A 21,370-nucleotide genomic window follows, 5' to 3' on the forward strand; every position below is an offset into this window, starting at 1 on the left:
GTGGCTTTACTTAGCGCTGTTCCCAGGGTATTTGTTTTGTTAGAAACATAACCAACCTAATTAAATTATGAAGACAAAAAATAGAAATGTAGATGCACAGAATTGAGCCTCAATTCAATTAAATAGAAACAGTTCTCATATTTCTTAACAATTTGTCTAATCCAACATAAGCTTTCTTTTGTTAAAACAGAATTGCAGCATTACCTGTTATAGGTAATTGCAGCATAACTACCTATCAGAAAACAACTAACTTCAGAGATTTATAGTTTGTACTTCTTTTGCTGTAACTCAAAATTTTAAACATGAGTTACAAACTAAATTAATTGTGGAAAACTCCTTCTAATTTAAAAAAATGGAAAAAGGAAAAAATACAGAATGGCAAACTTAAAGGAAAGCTCATTACAGTGGGTGTCTAACCATGAATTGGGGCTCTAGTATGTTTAATAAATGTATCCAGATAAAATACATTCTTGAACATCAGCCAAGAGGTTGTCATTAACTGCCTTTCTATGTTCTAATGTATTTATTTTTGTAATTCTCTTTCAGAAAACGGTGAACACTGATCCTCATGCTGTTCAGGAGGTTTCAGAAGCTACAGACAACCTGCTTAACAGTCTGGCAGCCCTGGCTGTTGAGGTACGTTTACCTAGTCTGACCAAACTAATAGCCTTGATTAACCCAGAATCATGGGAAACATCAAAGTCTGACTTCATGTTTGGAAGGGTTTGTGGAAGCTGAAGTATTGTGTACATTACAAAGATGATTAAGCCTAGAAGGAGGAATGGGAAATTAACCAAACAATATGCAAATATGACCAGTGTACTTCCAGCATTTGTTGCATTTTAACAGAGAAATTGGGATAGTTCCTTAAAGGGATTTACATCTCTTCACTTCTGCAGCAATGGGTGTATATTACTCCTCTCAGATTGTTGAAGCACTTCAGTTATATCCATGCTGTGCTCTTTTGCTCTTTTCAACTATTGTTGAAATCAAAGAACTGAGTAAATCCATTTGTTTTAGAAACTATCATGTTTCTTAACCCAGATTGTGTTCAATTACTTTGTATAGTTTCATATGATTGAATATTACTGCTATCATAACATTTACATTTTAAATTTAAAAGGTTTAATTTTCCAGACCGTATTAAAAAAATGTGACATGTTGTGTTAATAATTGTATTGTTTAGCATAATAAGTAGACTGTGACTTGAGCAGTGTTAGAAAATACAAGTTGGAATACAATACATCGTACAAGGATGATCTGGACCCTTACTGCGGCAGTAAAAGCAGCCATAGCAAGTCCTGTTAATCCAAAGCTGACATCCTGTAGTTTTTATTTTAAGAGTGAGTGGCTAATTAAGATTTTCATATGTTAGTGCTGTATCTGAAGTTTAAAGCACTAACCATTTCTAAATTAGGAGTTCACCTTCAATGCTGTGAAACTGAAAGTTCACAAAAGGAAGTCATGAGAAATTAAGTAAAGTGCAGTTTGCGGTTGACACAGTTATTGTCAGCTGTATCAGCCATGGAAGTGAGAGAAATGTTAGAGGCTGTGTTGCCTGTTCGTGCCAGTTTGATAGAGGCCAGCAAGTTACTTAGTTAAGAGAAATGTTAGTCTCTTACTCAATCATGAGACAATGAGTTTATGTGGCTAAGGACAGGCACACGGATGTACGGCCAAGAACAGTTAAATAAGCAGAACAGAGACATGAGGTAACAAGAAGTCAGATTTTAAGAAAAAAAAGAGAAACTGCGTCCCCAATTGTTCACTTGTATATTCACATAAAACGTATGTGTACTTGGAGATCTGTAGAAACCTTTTGCAACACATTGAAAAGCTGCAGACTAGACGTGACTGTCTTAAAAAGATCTTTATGTTAAAACTGCAGCCAACCCCCCTTTCCAGTTTGCTTTCTTTGTTCCCCGGTCGACAAAGTCTTGCACTCTGCGGTTCAGCAGTGAACTGCAGTAACCTTTCTGTTACTGTTGGAGGAGGGCACTTGAGGTTATTCCTGTTCTCAAATTACTGAAGCAGTTCAGAAACTTAAATATTTTGCTCTGAATGTTCTTTCTGAGCACTTTTGGAATCTTTGTTGTGTCAGGATACTCAAATATATATTTTTGTACATAAATAAAAAGTTATAGATATATATATATAATTTGCATGAAAAGTACCTCAGCATAGCGCTACAGCTGCTTCCTTTTACTTCACCACGGCTCGTGCTTCACGAAGGATAGAACATAATTGATACCATGTGACGGCCAACTTGCTGATGTGGCTGACTAATTCATGTGCTAAAGCAGCTAGCAATGTTGGACAAGGGTTAAACATTTGTCCTGGAGACTCACCATTTTCCACAATCGAAACATGACCGACAGTAACTTTCAATCTAACAGGTGTTTTTTTTCTTTTTTGGTTTTGTTGTTGTTTCTTCAATATTGGTTCACTATGGGGCATGTGCCACACAAAGAAACCATTTCTAAACCTGCTCTTGCGTAATGCAAAGAACAGGATTATCTGGATCATGATCTAAGTTTATATTCTGTTATTTAATTGTGATCTGTTGCTATATTATAAATTATGTAACACAACAAACAGGTGGTTAGTTTACAAAGTTAACAATCACAAGATCTCCTCCTAGATACTACAAGGCTAAACAACCATCTCCTTTTAACAGCTCAGGTGTATGAAAGATTTAAATATTCTAGTTTAGAGAATCTGTACTTGTTTTCATCTATGTTTACAGCAACGTCTAAAAAGAAACTGCTACAATTAGGGTCACATGATCAGTTTTAAATCGGCCAGATAGGACTGTGTGGTTTATTTTTGCAATTGTGGTGTGAAACTAAATAAGTTGTGAGGATCTGTGCAAGAAATGGACCCGAGGTGAATACAAGTCACAATTAAACTTTCAGTATGAACTGGACCACAAATAAAGTATAAGCACTCGGATCTTATGAGAAATTACAGTGGCCTGACATGATAGGTGCTTAATTTGCCTTCTTTTTTCAGCTTGGAGGAATGAAAAGCTGGAGTGACATGAGAAATGAAATTTTATTTCTGACTGAGAATGCCACCGGGTCCCCCAGCCACATGTACCAGGCTGTGTCCAGGATCGTGTGTGGACATCCAGAGGGAGGAGGCCTGAAAATTAAATCCCTCAACTGGTATGAGGACAACAACTATAAAGCCCTGTTTGGCAACAACAACAACAACAACAGCGAGGATGAAACCGTCCTCTATGACCACACATCCAGTAGGTGTTTCTTGAGTTGCAACACTTGCCGTACTGTTTTATTTATTTATTTTTCTATTTTCTATTATTTTCATTTGAAGGGGAGAGGGTGAAAGCCATATTAAGGTCGTCCGATTACTTTCTGGGCAGCTTCCTGCATCTTGTCAATAGGGTTAATGATTTGGCAAATTGTAGCCTGGCAGGGAATGAATTTCAGAACAGAAATGCGTATACTTTTCAGGGGTGTCAGACTCCAGTCCTGCAGAACCGTAGTGTCTTCTAGTTTTTGTTCCAGCCCAGCTTGAGGCGTCATAATTGGTCTAATTAAATTAATTGGATTAATTTAACACTTCTCTCCAGACTCGCACGTTCTGTGGGTATAATATATTGAGTATTCAACATGTTTTAACTTATCAGGTGTAAAACTAAAATGTGAAAGTCTTAGTTGAGCTTGCCTGAGAAGATAATGACATTAATTTAATAATTGACAGCTGCTGTTGGAACAAAAAGCAACAGACACTGTCCTGACACAGACCTGCTCATGAATACTTAATCTGCCATATAAAATTATTTTTTCTCTCTATTAAACAACATGCAAGAGAGAGCTTTGTGAATAATGCCATCTGACAACAACTGCTCTTACATTTAAATTCTTGTTCCTGTAGCTCCCTACTGCAATGACATGATGAAGAATCTGGAATCCAGCCCCATCTCTAGAATGATCTGGAGGGCTCTGAAGCCACTGCTTATGGGCAAGATCCTGTACACTCCAGACACCCCTGCCACACAGAAGATCATCAAAGAGGTAATCACTTGCATTTGACAATTGGAAATCTTTTTTAAATGTAATTATTTATTTTAATATTTGATCAATTTCAATGCAAGATACAATGAATTTCAATTTAATCGAAAGTTTGTTTAAATCATAACCCAAAAACATCTACCTGATACAAAGCCAATCACCTAAACAAGTTTAAGGTTGAATAGAACTGGGAGACTACATTTATTATCTTCTCTCCATATGTTAATTATCTGTATACAGCTATTTATTTCAGATGTTTGCTTTAACCTCTTCATTAAGAAGCCACAAAATAAAATATAACTTGCAGATTTCAGTTGTCCACCCTATTGCTCTCTCCTGGAGTAACAGTTTGTTTGGGCCACTATTACCTACTGTATGTATCAAAAGTGTTAGATTTATAGAGCATCAGACCACAGAACAATGTAAAAAATGAAAAACTGTGTTTTGTGTTTTAAAATATAGTGGAAACCCAAAATGGCAGGTAAAAAGTTGCAGTTTCTTGTATAATTTGTCACATACAAGCACAATTGGAGCAGGCCTAACCTTTTCCTGAAGTATACTCTGTACCGACGCATCTGAATGGTGGACAGAACGCATAAATATCCTCAAGCCTATTGACTGTTTATATGGAGGAAAGTGTGATTTATATTATACCGGAAAAAGCAGTTTGTTTTTTCCCAAACACACATCAAATACTTCTTTATATAACCTACAATTACCAAGGATGAAGCTGCAAAAGACCATTCAAAATAGATTTGCATATTTAGAACTGTATTGAAACTCCTGAGCCTTTAATAGTAATGTGGCCCTTTTTGTTGTTTCAGGTTAACAAGACGTTTCAGGAACTGGGTGTATTTAGGGATCTGGGAGGCATGTGGGAAGAGCTGAAACCCAAGATCTGGAATTTCATGGAGAACAGCGATGAGATGGGTCTAGTTCGGGTAGGTCAATATCACCATCTCAATGAAAAAAACAACAACAATGATATTAATAAAATTGTCTGGTGGTAGATTTAAGCCCACCATTTTTGTCAAGGATGTGTGCATGATCACAATGATTTGATGTTCAATGAATACAATTATAAATGTACTTATCCTATTCTGAAAAGTTGTAGATTCCAGAAAACTAAATTACTCTCAATCTCCCAGCACATTTACAAGGAGAAGAGCAGTATGTTACAGTACACTAGAGGCAAACTGATTATTCTTAATAGAATGTCAAACTGACAAACTACTAGGAAATCCTCTATCTAATCCCCATGAGTAACTGAATTTACAATGGTCATCAATAACTTGAGACAAATAGAACTAATTAAATGCCAAACAAACATTCAGAGTATTTGGGCTATTGGATTGTTCTTGATTAGATTGTTTATGTTTTGAAACTTTTTCATAGAAGTGCTTGTTGCTTATGAAACATTTAACATACTTTACTTTTGAATTACATCATATCCATTAACATTATATAAATGTTAAATTATGTAATTAAATTAAAAATAAAAGCATATGATATCCAGAAATCGTATGTGAAGCCTTCATTTAGGAAAAACATTTATGGTCAACTCAAAAAAGGCTGTAAAACATAATCTATCAAATTGGAACAGTTAAGATATTCAAATTAATGTATTACATCTAGGTCACTGCATTTTTGTATTATGATATGCAAGCTTTCTTTGCTCCAGCAGTAACTTACATAACATTTGATTGTTCATTGCATGTAAGTAGCATGTCATATGCTATTTGTCACATTTAATATGTTCTCTTGGTTCATTCTTGTTTTAGTTTTTTTAACTATGAAAAATATATTCATGTTTAACAATAATTGAGGCTTGAAAGTCTTCATTTTGTATTTGGTTAAACACATGAAATGTTACACTGCAGCCTTGTGGAATATTTTGGTATGTTCCTGGATGTCTTTTGCTATGTATAAGTCTGTCGCATCTGCACGGCTGTATCAGGGAACTCTGATTGATCATGTTTTACTGGCAAATGTATATTTTTAACACCTGTTCTGTTAATTAGACGCTTACATTTTAGTATTGGTTTCTTCATGCCTTACTCTTTGGTCTATCTTATAGTTTTGTACTGTCTGGCTGAATCGGACACATTAAGTATCTCTGTCACCACTTTAAAGTATAATAACATAAAATATCTCCGCTCAATCTATACTTAATAACTATATTACATTGGAAACCTGCAAGGGAACACAATAAATGTTTCCCCTCTATGCTCCATTTTAGCCATAAGAAATGTAGAAAAGGGGACTAGGGATGTTGAACTGCAAACCCTACATTGGGCCTGACAATATTTTGATGAGTCTCTTCAGTATAGTAAGGCAAATACTGTCAAAGGGGGTGATTCTGTGCATGAACCTTTACCAGTGTGTTTGTCCAATTCATTGCAGACTCTTCTCCAGAACAACGTGAGTGCCAGCTTCTTCAACTCCCAGTTAGCCAATACCAGTTTGACAGTGGAAGAGGTTTCAAGTTTCTTATCCAAGCAGTCGGAAGACTCCCGTCCTCCAGGAACAGCATACACATGGAGAGATGCTTACAATGAGACCGACCAGGCAGTTATGACCATATCGCGTTTCATGGAGGTCAGTGTCTGAGTAAAGCAGCTGAGGAGAACTAGCATGGTCTGCCTCCAGGGTGGTCCTCATTTATGACACCCTTTAAAGACTCCAAAAATGCATTCAAAAGTAATCAAACCTGAACTGAGGCACACATACAGCTAAAGTCAATCCCAATCTGAACTCCTAAAGATTGACTTTGTTTGCCTGATGTACCAGGTCATGGCTAAACCTCCTCATAAAAATGATTCCAGTAACGATTTGTCCAGCAGGTTGTATTCTGATGGCAAGTAACTCCCCAGAGTACCCATTTGTCTCTGTTTCTTTTTAAAGTGTGTTAATTTAGATAAGCTGGAGCCTGTAGCGACCGAGGAAAGACTCATAAACAAATCCATGAGACTGCTGGACGACAGGAAGTTCTGGGCCGGGATCGTATTTCCAAGCATGGGGTCCAACAGCGCCGAGCTGCCGTCTAAAGTGGACTACAAGATTCGCATGGACATTGACAATGTGGAGAGGACCAACAAGATCAAAGACGGGTACATCACTGTTTGTGGATGTTACACAATAAATAATTTGCAAATGTTTTTCTGGGACTGAGTTCTCTTTAATATATCAACTGCTTTTCCTCCAGGTACTGGGATCCGGGTCCCAGAGCTGACCCCTTTGAGGACATGCGCTACATCTGGGGAGGGTTTGCCTATCTGCAGGACGTCATCGAGCAGGGTATCATTAGAGCTGTAACCGGCACTAAGGAAAAGATTGGGGTTTACATCCAGCAGATGCCTTACCCTTGCTATGTGGATGACATGTGAGTTGCAGAATTTAACTTCCTTTATTTTGTTCCACTGACCTCTTCATCAGAATTAAACCTCTTTCTTTACTTTGGTAATCAGACACTGTGAGTGCACATGAAATGCCTATCTGCTTTTTTTTCCCCCATTTTGTTTGGACATAATCTGAAGTAGACCTTGAGGATGTCTGAAGAACACTGCCCTGGAGCATTCCATAGGCCTTCATTGTTGCATAGATTTTTCTGGACTGTAACCCAATGCTCTGGCGTTGCCTCCTCAGATTCCTGCGTGTGATGAGCCGCTCCCTACCACTGTTCATGACCCTGGCGTGGATTTACTCGGTGGCCATCATCATCAAAGGCATCGTGTACGAGAAGGAGGCCCGCCTCAAGGAGACCATGAGGATTATGGGACTGGATAACGGTATCCTGTGGTTCAGCTGGTTCATCAGCAGCCTCATCCCTCTACTCATCAGCGCCTCATTCCTTGTACTCATTCTAAAGGTACAGATATCTTGCAATCGATGTTACTGCACAGCTGTTAAAACATCGCCAAAGTCCATGATTTTCCCCCATTGGAAGCAGTCTAAATAAATATTTTTCTATTTGATAGAAGTAATGTGGAAGTAGAACCTTTCTACTAGGTGTTTTGTTTTCTTCCGCTGACACCCCTGTGGGTTTTCCGTGGTCTGTCTTTACAGAAGGGAAACCTGCTGCCCTACAGTGACCCCGGTGTGGTGTTCCTCTTCCTGGCCTCCTTTGCGGTAGTGACGATCATGCAGTGTTTCCTCATCAGCACCTTTTTCTCCCGTGCCAACTTGGCCGCAGCCTGCGGGGGTATCATCTACTTCACCCTCTACCTGCCCTACGTCCTGTGTGTGGCCTGGCAAGACTACGTGGGTTTCACAGTGAAAGTCATTGCTGTGAGTACATTTCAGAAGCACTCCCTTCTGAATCCATTCACCCAAGTACAATAATGCAGCTGCCTTCAACCAAGTGAATTTGAAATAGCAGTTAATGTCTGATGGTCCCTCTCAAGCTCCCAATGCTCACTTTTTCCTCTTGCTGTGGTCCCTGTCTGTAGAGCTTGCTGTCACCAGTGGCATTTGGGTTTGGCTGCGAGTATTTTGCACTGTTTGAGGAGCAGGGGGTGGGCATTCAGTGGAACAACCTCGTCTCAAGCCCCCTGGAGGAAGACAACTACAACCTCACTACCTCCATCGCCATCATGTATTTCGATGCCTTCCTCTATGGAGTGATGACCTGGTACATTGAAACTGTGTTCCCAGGTATGTGTTATCAAGTGTGCTTTGGGTCCAGGTGTGACATTGGGTTTGTTTAAGTGGATGCAAGTCTCTTCAGTTTCTCAACAATGGGAACTCAGAAAGGGGGGCGATGCACGAAACATTTGAATGACCAAAAGATGACTAAGCATTGGTTTTGTTAAATCATTTGACTACCAGTACTTCGTGAAAGACGGTAGATTTATTAACACTACATTTTTCTCTCTTAGGTCAGTATGGAATTCCCAGACCCTGGTATTTCCCTTTTACAAAGTCCTACTGGTTTGGTGAAACTCAGAACAAGAAGCATCACTCTCCATCGAGAAGCAAAGAAAATTCAGAAGGTAGGTTTTGTTTTGCTGCATATCTTATTGTGGATTGGAGTGGCATGTTTAATCAATTAACCTATTTAACAAATGTGTTGGATAACAATGTTTTGTCTGTATATAGTATAGGTTGAAAACTCACGCAAGCCCCTCGTAGCCCCTCCTATATATTTGTGCTACAGCTTATCAACCTCTTGACTGCATCAGCTAGTCTTTATATGACAGTCATACAAGACAACCAATTTACCCAAGTTGAAGACAAAAAAGGTTGTTTAACAGGATGCATGCAACTTTGGTGCAAGTTGTTCTGTGTTCAAAAGGAGGTATATACTGTAGTGCCATTAATTTATTTGTATTTGGACAATGGCCAGTCTTTCAGCATTTGACTTACTGGCATACCATGCCACATGACACCAGCACCACAGGAATGCAATGGGTCTCCCAAAATATAGCCCTGAGCATTTTAGCCTCTCTACATTAATCCTTGAACTAAAGACCTTTTGGATCTGTAACTATGATTTGGTTCTTGTTGCACTGAACTTTGGATGTCAGAAAATGGCATCTGCTGTTTGTAAAGTTACTCATCATATGAGATCAAAAATGTTACCCAAATCTCATTGTATACATGTTTACACATTGTAAAAGGAAGACCTGATGTAATCACAATCTTTGTGTCAAGTATTTACCTACAGCATTTTGACAAACTTCCACTATTCATGTTGTATAACCTATTGGAAAATGAAAAATACATAAGGTTACAAATTACCTGGCTGGATGAGCCCACGGTCAACAATAAAAAAATGCATTCATTGGTTTCTGGAGGAAAAGGAGATCTTGAAATTGATCATATAGTTGTAAAGCTTTTCCGGGCTGACATTCATCTCTGATTGGGATTTCTTTTCAGTTTGCATTGAAGAAGAGCCAGCCCATCTACAGCCTGGCGTGTTCATCCAGGACCTGGTCAAGGTGTACCGTGATGGGAACAAGGTGGCAGTGGACGGCCTGACTCTGGGCTTCTATGAAGGACACATCACCTCATTTCTCGGACACAATGGAGCTGGGAAAACCACCACTATGTAAGATGATGAATGTGATAGATTTCAGTTTGCTTGGTCATTGGATTTAGTACGTTTAGGGAACTGACATGTTTTGTTTTGTTTTGTTTTGTTTTGTCTTGGGTTTTGAGGAAGGAAAGGATGAGGTCAGAAAATATGTAACTAAAGCAAACAAGTTGTTTTGTTTAAATTGTTTAAAAAACAAACAAGCCGGAAAATCTGAAAGGGAGAAGAAAAATGTTGTTCTTTTTAAAGAGTATGGAATTAAGACCTGGGTTAATCTGTTATTCTCTACACACCAGTAAAATGTTTGTCCCTTGTGGTTTTAAAATGTAAATCAATTTGGTGAGATTTACACTAAATACACATTTTTGTGTGTGTATAGGTCAATCCTAACTGGACTGTTCCCTCCAACCTCTGGTACTGCTTACATCTTGGGAAAAGACATCCGCTCTGAACTCAGCTCCATCAGGAAGAACCTTGGAGTGTGTCCTCAGCACAATGTTCTCTTTGACCAGTAAGATACTTTCATCTCTGTATTATTCTGTAAGGTAATAAATGAGTTCTTGCATTTCTGCAGATGACAAATCGCATGAAAAATCAATTTAGAATAATGTTTAACATTGTAAAATGCTTTGTGTCCATTCAAAGGTTGACGGTGGAGGAGCATGTCTGGTTCTATGCCCGTCTGAAGGGACTGTCGGAGAAGGACGTGAAGGCAGAAATGGAGCAGATTGTCTTGGATGTTGGCCTGCCTCACAAACGCAAGGCGAAGACGAGTCAGCTCTCTGGTGAGGGACTGCTTCCCTGTCAAAACATTACTGTTCTTGGTAAAACCACTTTCAGGCCTCAGAACTGTGTTGAGCCTCCTTCCCCTATTTATTTTCAACATGGATTTATTAAACCGGCTTCTGATTTCCTACAAAATGGTGTATATATTTATCCAATGAATTAGTGCATGATTTAAAATGGATTTAGCTGCATTTATGAATGTAATTTTAATCGTTTCAGGTGGTATGCAGAGGAAACTGTCCGTAGCTTTGGCATTTGTCGGAGGGTCCAAGGTTGTCATTCTGGATGAACCTACAGCCGGAGTTGACCCTTATGCCCGCAGAGGCATTTGGGACCTCCTTCTGAAGTATCGCCAAGGTAACTACGGTTTACTAAACTTGTATGTTATGCTGAAACAGAAAAAGAAAGTGAAAGGGAAAAATGTATTCTATTCCTAATCCTTTCTGTGCGTGCGTGTGTGTTGTACAGGCCGCACCATCATCTTATCAACCCACCATATGGACGAAGCTGATATTCTGGGTGACAGGATCGCCATAATTTCTCATGGCAAGTTGTGCTGTGTTGGGTCTTCGCTCTTCTTGAAGAATCAGTTAGGAACAGGCTATTACCTGACCCTTGTGAAGAAAGACCTGGATTCTTCTCTGAGCTCCTGCAGGAACAGCAGCAGCACGGTGTCTTACATCAAAAAGGTGAGCAAAGAAACCCCCCTCTGGTATTTATTTGTATTTCTGTGATTGAAATTAACATGATCATCACATCCTGTTGCTTCTGAAGCCTGTTAACAATATTAGTTCACATACTTGTTTGGCATGGTCATGTCTAGGACATCGGGAGCAAAAATGTACTATAATGCTATGAAGACATTTCTCAACAGAAAGTGTTTGCATTTGTATTTTTCAGTAGGTGTGATATATAGGCCTACTGTAAATATAAAATATATTCATGTTAAAACTTCAAGTAACAAGAATTTATACTCATCTTGTAGGAGGACAGCGTTTCCCAGAGCAGTTCTGATGCGGGACTTGGCAGTGACCATGAAAGCGACACAACCACCATTGGTAAGTCGGGGGCTACAGGGTTCTGGGTGTAGCAACAGACAAATTTTAGTTCACAAGAACTGCAACCGTTCAACACATCCTGAAAAAGTAATGCGAATGCTTTGCCCCACGCCGAATCCCCACATCACTAACGACTATGTGCTTGTGGGTTTGCTCTGCCTTTCAGATGTGTCCCTCGTCTCCAATGTGATTCTGAAGCACGTGCCCAAGGCTCGGCTGGTGGAGGACTTTGGGCATGAGCTGACCTATGTCCTGCCCTACGAGTCAGCCAAGGACGGGGCATTTGTGGAGCTGTTCCATGAGGTTGACGACCGACTTTCTGACTTGGGAATCTCGAGCTACGGCGTCTCGGACACCACACTGGAAGAGGTATGATTAGATTTCCATTTCCAGAAACCTTACCAAAGGAGAGCACTCTCCCTTTAATTGCTTGTGCAGATGCATTTTCATTGCATTAAGTTCTAATGTTTTTATTTGTACTTCCAGATATTCCTTAAAGTGGCTAAAGACAGTGGAGTTGACACAGAGATTTCAGGTAAAATTAATTTCCTTTCCTTATGTAAAGTTGGAAAAGAACAACAAAAACAAGTTGCCAATTTAAACGTATCTAAGAAGAGCTTATGTAGAGATCTATAATCCCAAATCTGAAGGTTTGAGGTTAAAATTGGAACTAAGTTCAAAGTTGCTGTAAGCAGATGTATGTCGTAATATGGAAATCCCCTTTTTAGTGGCGTGACTGAACCTTTGCCTTTTGTTCATTTCTCTATTTCAGATGGCACCATCCCCATTCGCAGGAATCGCCGACACGCTTTTGGGGACAGACAGAGCTGCCTGAGGCCCTTCACAGAGGACGACGTGTATTGCAATGACTCGGAGGGTGACCCAGGTACTAACACTCACTGCATGGGTCTTCTGTCCACATGCATTGATTTATCACAAATGTTAGTCTCGAGCAGGAGTATCTGTCACATGGTCTGAAGCCCTTTTTGAATGATCAAGGAATTTGAGTGAGGTTGCTTCCCTGTACTTGTCCAACTATAACCACTTTTCTTGAAATTGCATCCATTTTTATTTCACTTTTAGCTGAAATGAAGTATATAAAAACTTCCAAATGGACTACCAAACAGATGTACTGAGGTTCTCAAAGGCGTTATGTATCCCTAACATAAAGTGGATGGTGTATAAAACAAAAGTCTGTATTATCATATGTAGAACAAAGATGTCACTTTTCCTCCATAAATTAAAAGGCAGCTTGAATGAAGGCAGTGTAAGGGGCTGTGCAGCTGGATCATCCGACTAATTGCTCTATGTTTGGATACAGAATCCAGAGAGACAGACTGGCTCAGTGGGATGGATGGGAAAGGCTCGTATCAAGTGAAAGGCTGGAGTCTGATAAGACAGCAGTTTGTCGCATTGCTGTGGAAAAGATTTCTGTACGCACGCCGTTCCAGGAAGGGATTCTTTGCCCAGGTAATTGCCTTTCACACATTTCAAATGATGCATGTAAGGAGAACTGAAGCAGTTTCTGCATGTTTATCTTGAATTGATACATTTTACCTGTTATGTATTTAATACGTATATTGTCAAATCACTTAATATAGACATTTATATTTCACCGTTAAAAATCTAATATGCACCAAGAAAATTGAAAAAAAAAAAAAAACACCATGTAATGCAACAGAACAACATGCATCTACTGTATATCCTTGTCTTTGTGCATGCAGTAAAAGAAGCCTTTGTTTCAGATTGTGCTGCCAGCTGTGTTTGTATGCATCGCCCTAGTCTTCAGCCTCATTGTCCCTCCTTTTGGAAAATATCCCAGCTTGGAGCTGCAGCCGTGGATGTACGACGAGCAATTCACGTTCATAAGGTATGGGACTCAAAGTTGTGCTGCTTACAGGATCAATTAATAAAAACTAATTCAAAGAGGAGTTATTCACCTCCTTTACTCTGTTATTATACTGTGTGTTCAGCATTGTCTTGCTTATCTATATGCTTTTTTTGGCATGCTGGTTGCCATGGTGCAGTAATTACATGCAAATTAACTTTTTGCTGGAATGAGACAATCTCTGAATTCTTGTTTGTTGTAGCAATGATGCCGCTGATGATGTCAACATACAGAAGTTATACGGAGCTCTGACCAGCAGTCCCGGCTTCGGCACTCGATGCATGAAAGGAGATCCTATTCCGTAAGTATTCTCTGCTCACTGGACTCGATCCAGCGCACTAGCCAGCAAGCATTTGACTTTTTTTCAACACAAAGTGCCCTTTAAATAGGAAAATAGTTATTTGAATGGATAAATCGATAATGTAACCATCGCTGTGATACAAAGCATTAACAACCAGTGTGGGACACTGTTAGTGACTGTGCACTTCTCCCCACATCCCTGTGCAGAGACACTCCGTGCTCGGTGGGGGATGACCACTGGACATCCCAGGATGTCCCGGAGAGCGTTCAGGATCTCTTTCTCAACGGGAACTGGACAATGGAGAACCCCTCTCCCTCCTGCGAGTGCAGCAGCGAGGGTCGGAAGAAAATGCTCCCAGAGTGTCCTGCAGGAGCTGGTGGACTGCCCCCGCTACAGGTATAGAGAAGCCATTCCAGTTTCCGTGCCTGAATAAAAACTCCAGATTGATTGTCATCTCAAATATATTGCTTTTTCACATTTAGTATCAGTATTTTCATGTATTGTTAACATTTTTTTATTATTATTACAGATTAAATTAAACACAACAGATATTTTGCAAAACCTCACAGGCCGGAATATATCTGACTACCTGGTGAAAACGTATGCACAAATCATCGGGAAAAGGTATTTGTGACTTTTGAACAAGCACGATCCAGATAAAATAAGCACTTAAACCTATGTGCAGTGCTGTGAAAATTCACTGAATTGAATAACCGTGTTTAAGTCAATGACTTGAAATGCCGATTTTAAGTTTATAGTCAATTGAGATTTATTAGAAGTCCTTTTAAGGCTTCAGTTACTCTCCGATCAGTTTTAAGTCTGCTTCTTCATATGAGTGAACTGATTATTTTGTTTTCACAGCTTGAAGAACAAGATTTGGGTGAATGAATTCAGGTATGTTACTTTTTTTTTTTTTTTCTCTTTCGTAGTAGTAATATGAATTGATACCTGCTACACCCAAAGCTAGGTCTCCATGTAATCTGTATCTAATACACTTGATGGTAACTGGGTTATTTGTTACACATTTAACTAGATTTAGTGGAATATAAATGCCTCTTTAGCTTCTTGCACTCAGTTTATGAATCTATAAACTGAGTGTAAGAACTTTATGAAGTATTTAAACTATATAACATAATATAAGTTTCCATGGTGTTGAACAGAAGATTAAATTAAAACAAGGGAAGCTAAAGTTCTAGAGCTTTGTCTACCGTTATCTGTAAAGTTCAGAACTAGGTTAGCCCAGTTCAGTTTTTAATGTTGGGCACTGAAAGTGGAATTAATCTTCTTTCAGGTACGGTGGATTTTCTTTGGGTGCAAGCAGTTCTCAGGTCCTCCCTCCAGCAGATGAAATAAATGATGCCATACTTCGCATCAGAAAGCTCCTCAGCCTGAAGAAGGTACACTTTCCACCAGTTCTTTCCCCACTGTGGAAGACCAGAGGTCCAGTTCGTTATTTACAGTGTGTGTTTGTGTTCCTTCTCTATCAGGGGACTGCATCAGACCGGTTCTTGGGAAGCTTATCGATCTTCATGAAAGGACTAGATACGAAAGATAATGTCAAGGTTAGTCAATATTGTCCTTCCCACCATGGACATTCTGAAAGCTGGTCAGTATACACGGTCTCATGGTCTCTGCAGCTGCCCCGCTCCTGTCACCAAAGTCTTGCTGCAAAATCAGACTGCTGTTCATTCATAGCCTCCACTCATTCATAGAAATGAGCAAGCTCTCTGGTAGACTTCCCTTAGTTTATCTTTATTAATTTGCTATTTATTGATATTTCCCTTCTTTGCTTAACTGTAGTTTTCTCTTGGCTTTATAATGTGTATTACTTTGTAGTCCTGTGTAGGGATTTAGTATTTTTTCTCTGCCACACTAGATACAATAACAGCAGCAGCAGAATTCCCACTCTTGGACAATCATGGTTTATAGCCTATCAGTGTGTTAACTTCCTTCACAGAAGAATCCACTCTTTGTACTTAAAAAGATATATACAATTTACCTGACACATTTCCTGTTCTGCTTTTAGATCTGGTTTAATAACAAAGGGTGGCACAGCATTGGAGCATTCCTCAATGTCATGAACAATGGTATTCTTCGTGCCAATTTACCGGAGGGGAAAAATCCCAGCGAGTACGGCATCTCGGCCTTTAACCACCCCCTGAACCTTACGAAGGAACAGCTTTCCCAAGTGGCTCTGTAAGTCCTAACAACTTCAAGTAACAGGAGAATTTATTTTATTTTATACTGTTCAAGGTCATTGTACATACTTTGCTTTAAAAACAAAAAGCAAAAGTCAATATATGCTTTCATGATGGTCTTTGGAAAAACATTGAAATAGAAGTTTGGGCAGAGGCTTGTGTCTGTCTCTGTGGAATGATAGGTTGCAGGCTATATTGAAATGCCTTCTGTTTTCCAGGATGACGACCTCCGTGGACGTGCTGGTTTCGATCTGTGTGATATTTGCCATGTCCTTCGTGCCGGCCAGCTTCGTGGTGTTTCTGATTCATGAGAGAGTGAGCAAGTCCAAACACATGCAATTCATCAGTGGGGTTCAGCCCGGACTCTACTGGTTGGCCAATTTTGTCTGGGATATGGTGAGTCCATTTAGATAAATGGATTAAATCTGCCTGATTTACTGACTAATGATATGAAAAATGTGTTCCTTCCCTTGTGCAATAATACAAAGCCCATTTCATTATGTATTTCAGTGCAACTACATAGTTCCTGCAACTCTCGTCATCATTATTTTTGTCTGCTTCCAACAAAAATCCTACGTTTCTGCGGCCAACCTGCCTGTGCTGGCTCTTCTGCTGCTTCTCTATGGGTATATTTTTGTTGTTTTTTCTCTACTAAATTATTAATATACTAGTAATAATTCAAAAAATATATAATAGTATTGGACAAAGCACGTAATATTAGTTTTTAGAACAAACTAATATAAAATTGAATTATGCATTTTATTTTTTAAGTTCTACAACAAAGACTTCCCCCCCCCCCTTTTTTTGTAAGGGTCTGTTCACTTATTTAATTCACCCAATTTAATGTATGTTTTTATTTATTTTTATTTAGATGGGCAATTACCCCCTTGATGTATCCTGCCTCCTTCTTCTTCAAGATCCCCAGCACTGCCTATGTGGTTCTCACCAGCGTTAATCTCTTCATCGGTATTAACGGCAGTGTTTCCACTTTTGTGCTGGAACTTTTTACCAATCACGTAAGTCCAACTTTTTAATGAAATCTATTCAAATCAATTGTCCTTTAGACTTCATATAATGGTCTCATAGTCAGCTTAGTCCATGATGTAGGTTTTAATACCTTCAGAGAAGCACAATCGGATGTTCTGGGTATCATTAATTGTAAACCATGTAAAGCATCCATTAGCTTCTTGAGTGTAGGATGACTGCAGTGTCGGTCTGTTTTGATTCAGACTGGGCCTTACTTGATTATAGGATTTTGGACACTTTAACATGCTGCAAAATAATATCCAGAAATGGATGGCTTTTAAATTTGAATTGTTATCCTACAGTAGAACATCTTCAGTGTATTTGTTTTGTAAAACCCACCATCCAAAATGCCCAAAGAAAAAATAAGTACCTTGTATGGAATTTCTTTATATATTATTGTTGGTTGTAAATGAAGAAAAGACCTTGATCATGGCCTGCACCAGCCCCTGCAGAGGAAGCTTGGCAATAAACAGGATCTCATCCGTTTCCCATCTTTTCTGTCCTCAGAACCTGAGCAGTGTCAACGAGATCCTGAAGTCCGTGTTCCTCATCTTCCCCCATTTCTGCCTGGGACGGGGCCTGATTGACATGGTGAAAAACCAAGCTATGGCCGACGCCCTGGAAAGATTTGGTAAGACCCTGGACCAAAATCGGCTGAATTAGATTAGTCACAGACATGTAGGGTGATATAAATAAGTGTATGTTTACAGTTCTGAAAACTTGTATAATAGGATTTAACTTGGAATAATTTTGACTTTTTATGCGTTTTGTTTTAAGGTAGGAGTGATATGTAAATTACATTCTTGTCATTTTATTATAATTTCCAAATTAGGGATTAATGTAGAAATGATTTCCTATGTGTGACCTGACCATGTGAGATGGTTCGCACAGGCCCCTCTCTAACAAGAAGCACTGTTGTTTCAGGTGAGAATCGCTTCAGATCGCCGTTGTCCTGGGACATGGTGGGCAGAAACCTCTTTGCCTTGGCAGTGGAGGGCCTGGTGTTCTTCTGCATCACGTTGCTCATCCAGTACAGATTCTGCATAAAGCCAAGGTAACTGCTGACACCATTAACAGCAGCTTTTACCTAGACATGTCCATCTCTACCATACAGCAGTGCAAAAGGGGTACAATGACATGATGCATCAAATTCAAAACACATGTGTAGCTGCTACATGGAACTGCGTCGTTTTAGAAAACTAATTTAAAACTCCGTGAGATGTGCCACGTATGTTTATTCTATAAACTTGTTCACATTAGTTTTACGTGAATTTTATGCATCACTGACATGCCTTGCCAGGATGTTTTTGTTTTAACTAATTACCTCAAAGGTAGTTGTTACGTATTACAGTGTACATAGATCAGTTTGACCCCCTTCCACTGAGCTGTAGGGGATGATGCCAGAAACAGGCCCTGCAGACTGTAATAACACTGTTGCTGCTTTTTAGGTCAGGAACTCCTAACCTGCAGCCGATCAGCGATGAAGATGAAGATGTGGCCAGAGAGAGGCAGAGGATTGTGAGTGGCGGGGGGCAGACAGACATTCTGGAACTCAGAGAGCTGACGAAGGTGAGACCGTGTTCTTCATCACTATAAATGATGAAATGAGGCAACGCTGCAATGGCCATGTTTGTCCTAACTGAAAACTACAATGTACAAATGAAAATCAGCTTCCTACAGATTTGAGGAGGGTTCTCTTCTGGCTGACAAAATCCTAATGGATTGTAGTATCCTAGTGGGGATAAAAAAAAACAATGAATGTGCTTCCGAAACGTGCTTCCGAGCTTCTTAATTTTTGTAACCTGCTTTTCAGTAACAAAATGGCTGCCCTATGGTATCTTGATTTTAAAAAGTCACTACATTGAATGTGACTGATCTTATCATTGACAGGTGTACAGAATGAAGCGCAAGCCAGCTGTGGACCGTCTCTGTGTGGGAATTCCTCCAGGAGAGGTAATGTCCGCTTCTCCACGCCTTTACTTCCTGCTGGCATGCAATAAAATGTATTAATCAATTAAGGCAAAGCCATTAGGTACAGTATATTAACTAACTCTCCTCTGTTTCCTCAGTGTTTTGGCCTGCTTGGTGTAAACGGTGCCGGAAAGACCACCACGTTCATGATGCTGACCGGAGACACTACTGTATCTAGAGGAGAGGCCTTCCTGAATGGAAAGAGGTCAGAAGATGCTCACCACTGATTTGCCCGCTCTTTGTCTTTTAGAAACCTTTTCTTATCCATGTTGTGATAGATTTTTCCATGATGTAAAAGTAGTGTCTTAAACAAACCCAGCACAGAAGAGACTGTCTTCAAAAACAAAAATGCAAACCCACATTTTTCATAACGTCTAAATGATCTTACCTGAGATCTGGTCTTTGTGTTCGGTTTTCTCTTACATTCTTCTATTTACAATAACCTTCTCTCCTTCAAAAGTACAAAATCTTCAGTCTACTAAAGAGTAGTGTTTTTTCTTAAAAAAAGGGTTTTGGAGCAGCTGTTTGATTTGTGTTTGTTTTTATGTTTTGCTGGCAGTGTCCTTCGAGAGATCCACGAGGTGCATCAGAACATGGGCTACTGTCCTCAGTTTGATGCAATTAATGAGCTGCTGACTGGGAGGGAGCACCTGGAGTTCTATGCGATTTTACGTGGTGTTCCAGAGAAGGAAGTTTGCAAGGTATGCATTGCTATTCCATTGCTTCTACACCCGAGTGTGGTTAATGTATCTAGCACTGACCAATCAGAGCCAACTACCCCATAGTTTATTACCTGAGAAACCCCTTAAGTGAATTTGCAGAAAAGCATCATACCAACCTTGGGCTATTGCTAATATTTGCTGACTGATTTTCCAGGTTGCTGAATGGGGGGTCCGTAAATTGGGCCTCGTGAAATACATGGACAAACGCGCTGGGAGTTACAGTGGAGGGAACATGCGCAAGCTGTCCACGGCCATGTCTCTGATTGGAGGACCGCCTGTGGTGTTCCTGGTGAGTATGTGGGGCTGTTTAGCTCCGCCCACATTTTCCTGTTGTTCTGAACTGTGCCATGTTATTCCCAGGGTGTGATGCTGAGCTAACTGTAATGTTTTTCACAGGATGAGCCCACCACTGGAATGGATCCCAAAGCTCGCAGGGCCCTCTGGAACTGCATCCTTAGCATCATTAAAGAAGGGCGGTCTGTAGTGCTCACCTCACACAGGTACACATTTTGTTCTCAAAATGTACTTCATTCTGACAAGGTTTTGTAAGCGGTCATGCATTTGAAAAATGTTTTTTAATTATTACTCCGTATTACCGCTGATGATGATGCGGGTTATTCACCAGACCGTATAAAGACATCTGACTGAGTTTTCTTGTCTCCACAGTATGGAAGAATGTGAAGCACTCTGCACCAGAATGGCTATTATGGTTAATGGTAGATTCCGGTGCCTAGGCAGTGTCCAACATTTAAAAAACAGGTAAACAGGCTTTTTGAAGTGTGTGTGTTAGTCTCTACTATGAAGTCACATGGTACTGTGTTTACCTAAGCAATGGAACATTGGCCAATATGGAAGTTTTTGGCCTTGGACGATTTTACTTATCTTACGTTGCTGGTTGCGTTTGCCAGGTTTGGAGACGGATACACCATCATCCTGCGAGTGGCAGGGCCCAGTCCCAACCTGCAGCCCGTGATGAAGTTCATCGAGAGCGAGCTCCCAGGCAGCGTGCTGAAGGAGAAACACAGGAATATGCTGCAGTACCAGCTGCCCTCTTCCCACACCTCCCTCGCCAGGATATTCAGCATCTTGTCCAAGAACAAGAACCAGCTCAGGATAGAGGACTATTCTGTGTCTCAGACCACTCTTGACCAAGTAAGCTTTGTGCAGTCTTGCATACACACATTCCCTCCTGTTTAAGTTTTGTTTACTAGAGTATACCTGCAGGGTGCCATATCCCTGGGTTTATCAGCAATGCTTCAGCCACCCTTTTTTTTTTTTTTTTTTTCTCTGTCACACTTACATATTTACATGGTTTATTCCTAACTATGGACCTGCAGAAGCCTGTTAAT

At 39.9% G+C, this 21,370-nt stretch overlaps 1 protein-coding gene across 1 annotated transcript in view; it reads left to right on the forward strand.

The window, feature by feature from the left end:
- Positions 1–21,370, forward strand: part of LOC136766713 (phospholipid-transporting ATPase ABCA1) — a 38,954-nt gene that overhangs the window by 15,595 nt on the left and 1,989 nt on the right. The window contains exons 8-49 of the mRNA XM_066720442.1: positions 547–636; positions 3,013–3,256; positions 3,901–4,040; positions 4,862–4,978; positions 6,441–6,635; positions 6,942–7,147; positions 7,243–7,419; positions 7,683–7,905; positions 8,103–8,324; positions 8,486–8,690; positions 8,915–9,028; positions 9,915–10,086; positions 10,451–10,582; positions 10,717–10,856; positions 11,077–11,214; positions 11,326–11,546; positions 11,843–11,915; positions 12,082–12,284; positions 12,402–12,450; positions 12,688–12,801; positions 13,237–13,385; positions 13,661–13,785; positions 14,006–14,104; positions 14,311–14,500; positions 14,634–14,728; positions 14,966–14,998; positions 15,396–15,501; positions 15,592–15,666; positions 16,131–16,300; positions 16,521–16,698; positions 16,813–16,928; positions 17,174–17,318; positions 17,836–17,959; positions 18,253–18,382; positions 18,777–18,897; positions 19,219–19,281; positions 19,398–19,504; positions 19,859–20,000; positions 20,176–20,310; positions 20,418–20,521; positions 20,688–20,780; positions 20,930–21,173. Coding sequence (XP_066576539.1) covers positions 547–636; positions 3,013–3,256; positions 3,901–4,040; positions 4,862–4,978; positions 6,441–6,635; positions 6,942–7,147; positions 7,243–7,419; positions 7,683–7,905; positions 8,103–8,324; positions 8,486–8,690; positions 8,915–9,028; positions 9,915–10,086; positions 10,451–10,582; positions 10,717–10,856; positions 11,077–11,214; positions 11,326–11,546; positions 11,843–11,915; positions 12,082–12,284; positions 12,402–12,450; positions 12,688–12,801; positions 13,237–13,385; positions 13,661–13,785; positions 14,006–14,104; positions 14,311–14,500; positions 14,634–14,728; positions 14,966–14,998; positions 15,396–15,501; positions 15,592–15,666; positions 16,131–16,300; positions 16,521–16,698; positions 16,813–16,928; positions 17,174–17,318; positions 17,836–17,959; positions 18,253–18,382; positions 18,777–18,897; positions 19,219–19,281; positions 19,398–19,504; positions 19,859–20,000; positions 20,176–20,310; positions 20,418–20,521; positions 20,688–20,780; positions 20,930–21,173 — 5,919 coding nt within the window. The remainder of the gene's footprint in view (positions 1–546; positions 637–3,012; positions 3,257–3,900; positions 4,041–4,861; positions 4,979–6,440; positions 6,636–6,941; positions 7,148–7,242; positions 7,420–7,682; positions 7,906–8,102; positions 8,325–8,485; positions 8,691–8,914; positions 9,029–9,914; positions 10,087–10,450; positions 10,583–10,716; positions 10,857–11,076; positions 11,215–11,325; positions 11,547–11,842; positions 11,916–12,081; positions 12,285–12,401; positions 12,451–12,687; positions 12,802–13,236; positions 13,386–13,660; positions 13,786–14,005; positions 14,105–14,310; positions 14,501–14,633; positions 14,729–14,965; positions 14,999–15,395; positions 15,502–15,591; positions 15,667–16,130; positions 16,301–16,520; positions 16,699–16,812; positions 16,929–17,173; positions 17,319–17,835; positions 17,960–18,252; positions 18,383–18,776; positions 18,898–19,218; positions 19,282–19,397; positions 19,505–19,858; positions 20,001–20,175; positions 20,311–20,417; positions 20,522–20,687; positions 20,781–20,929; positions 21,174–21,370) is intronic.

The sequence above is a fragment of the Amia ocellicauda genome, chromosome 13 (genome assembly GCF_036373705.1).
Source record: "Amia ocellicauda isolate fAmiCal2 chromosome 13, fAmiCal2.hap1, whole genome shotgun sequence".
Classification (NCBI taxonomy): domain Eukaryota; kingdom Metazoa; phylum Chordata; class Actinopteri; order Amiiformes; family Amiidae; genus Amia; species Amia ocellicauda.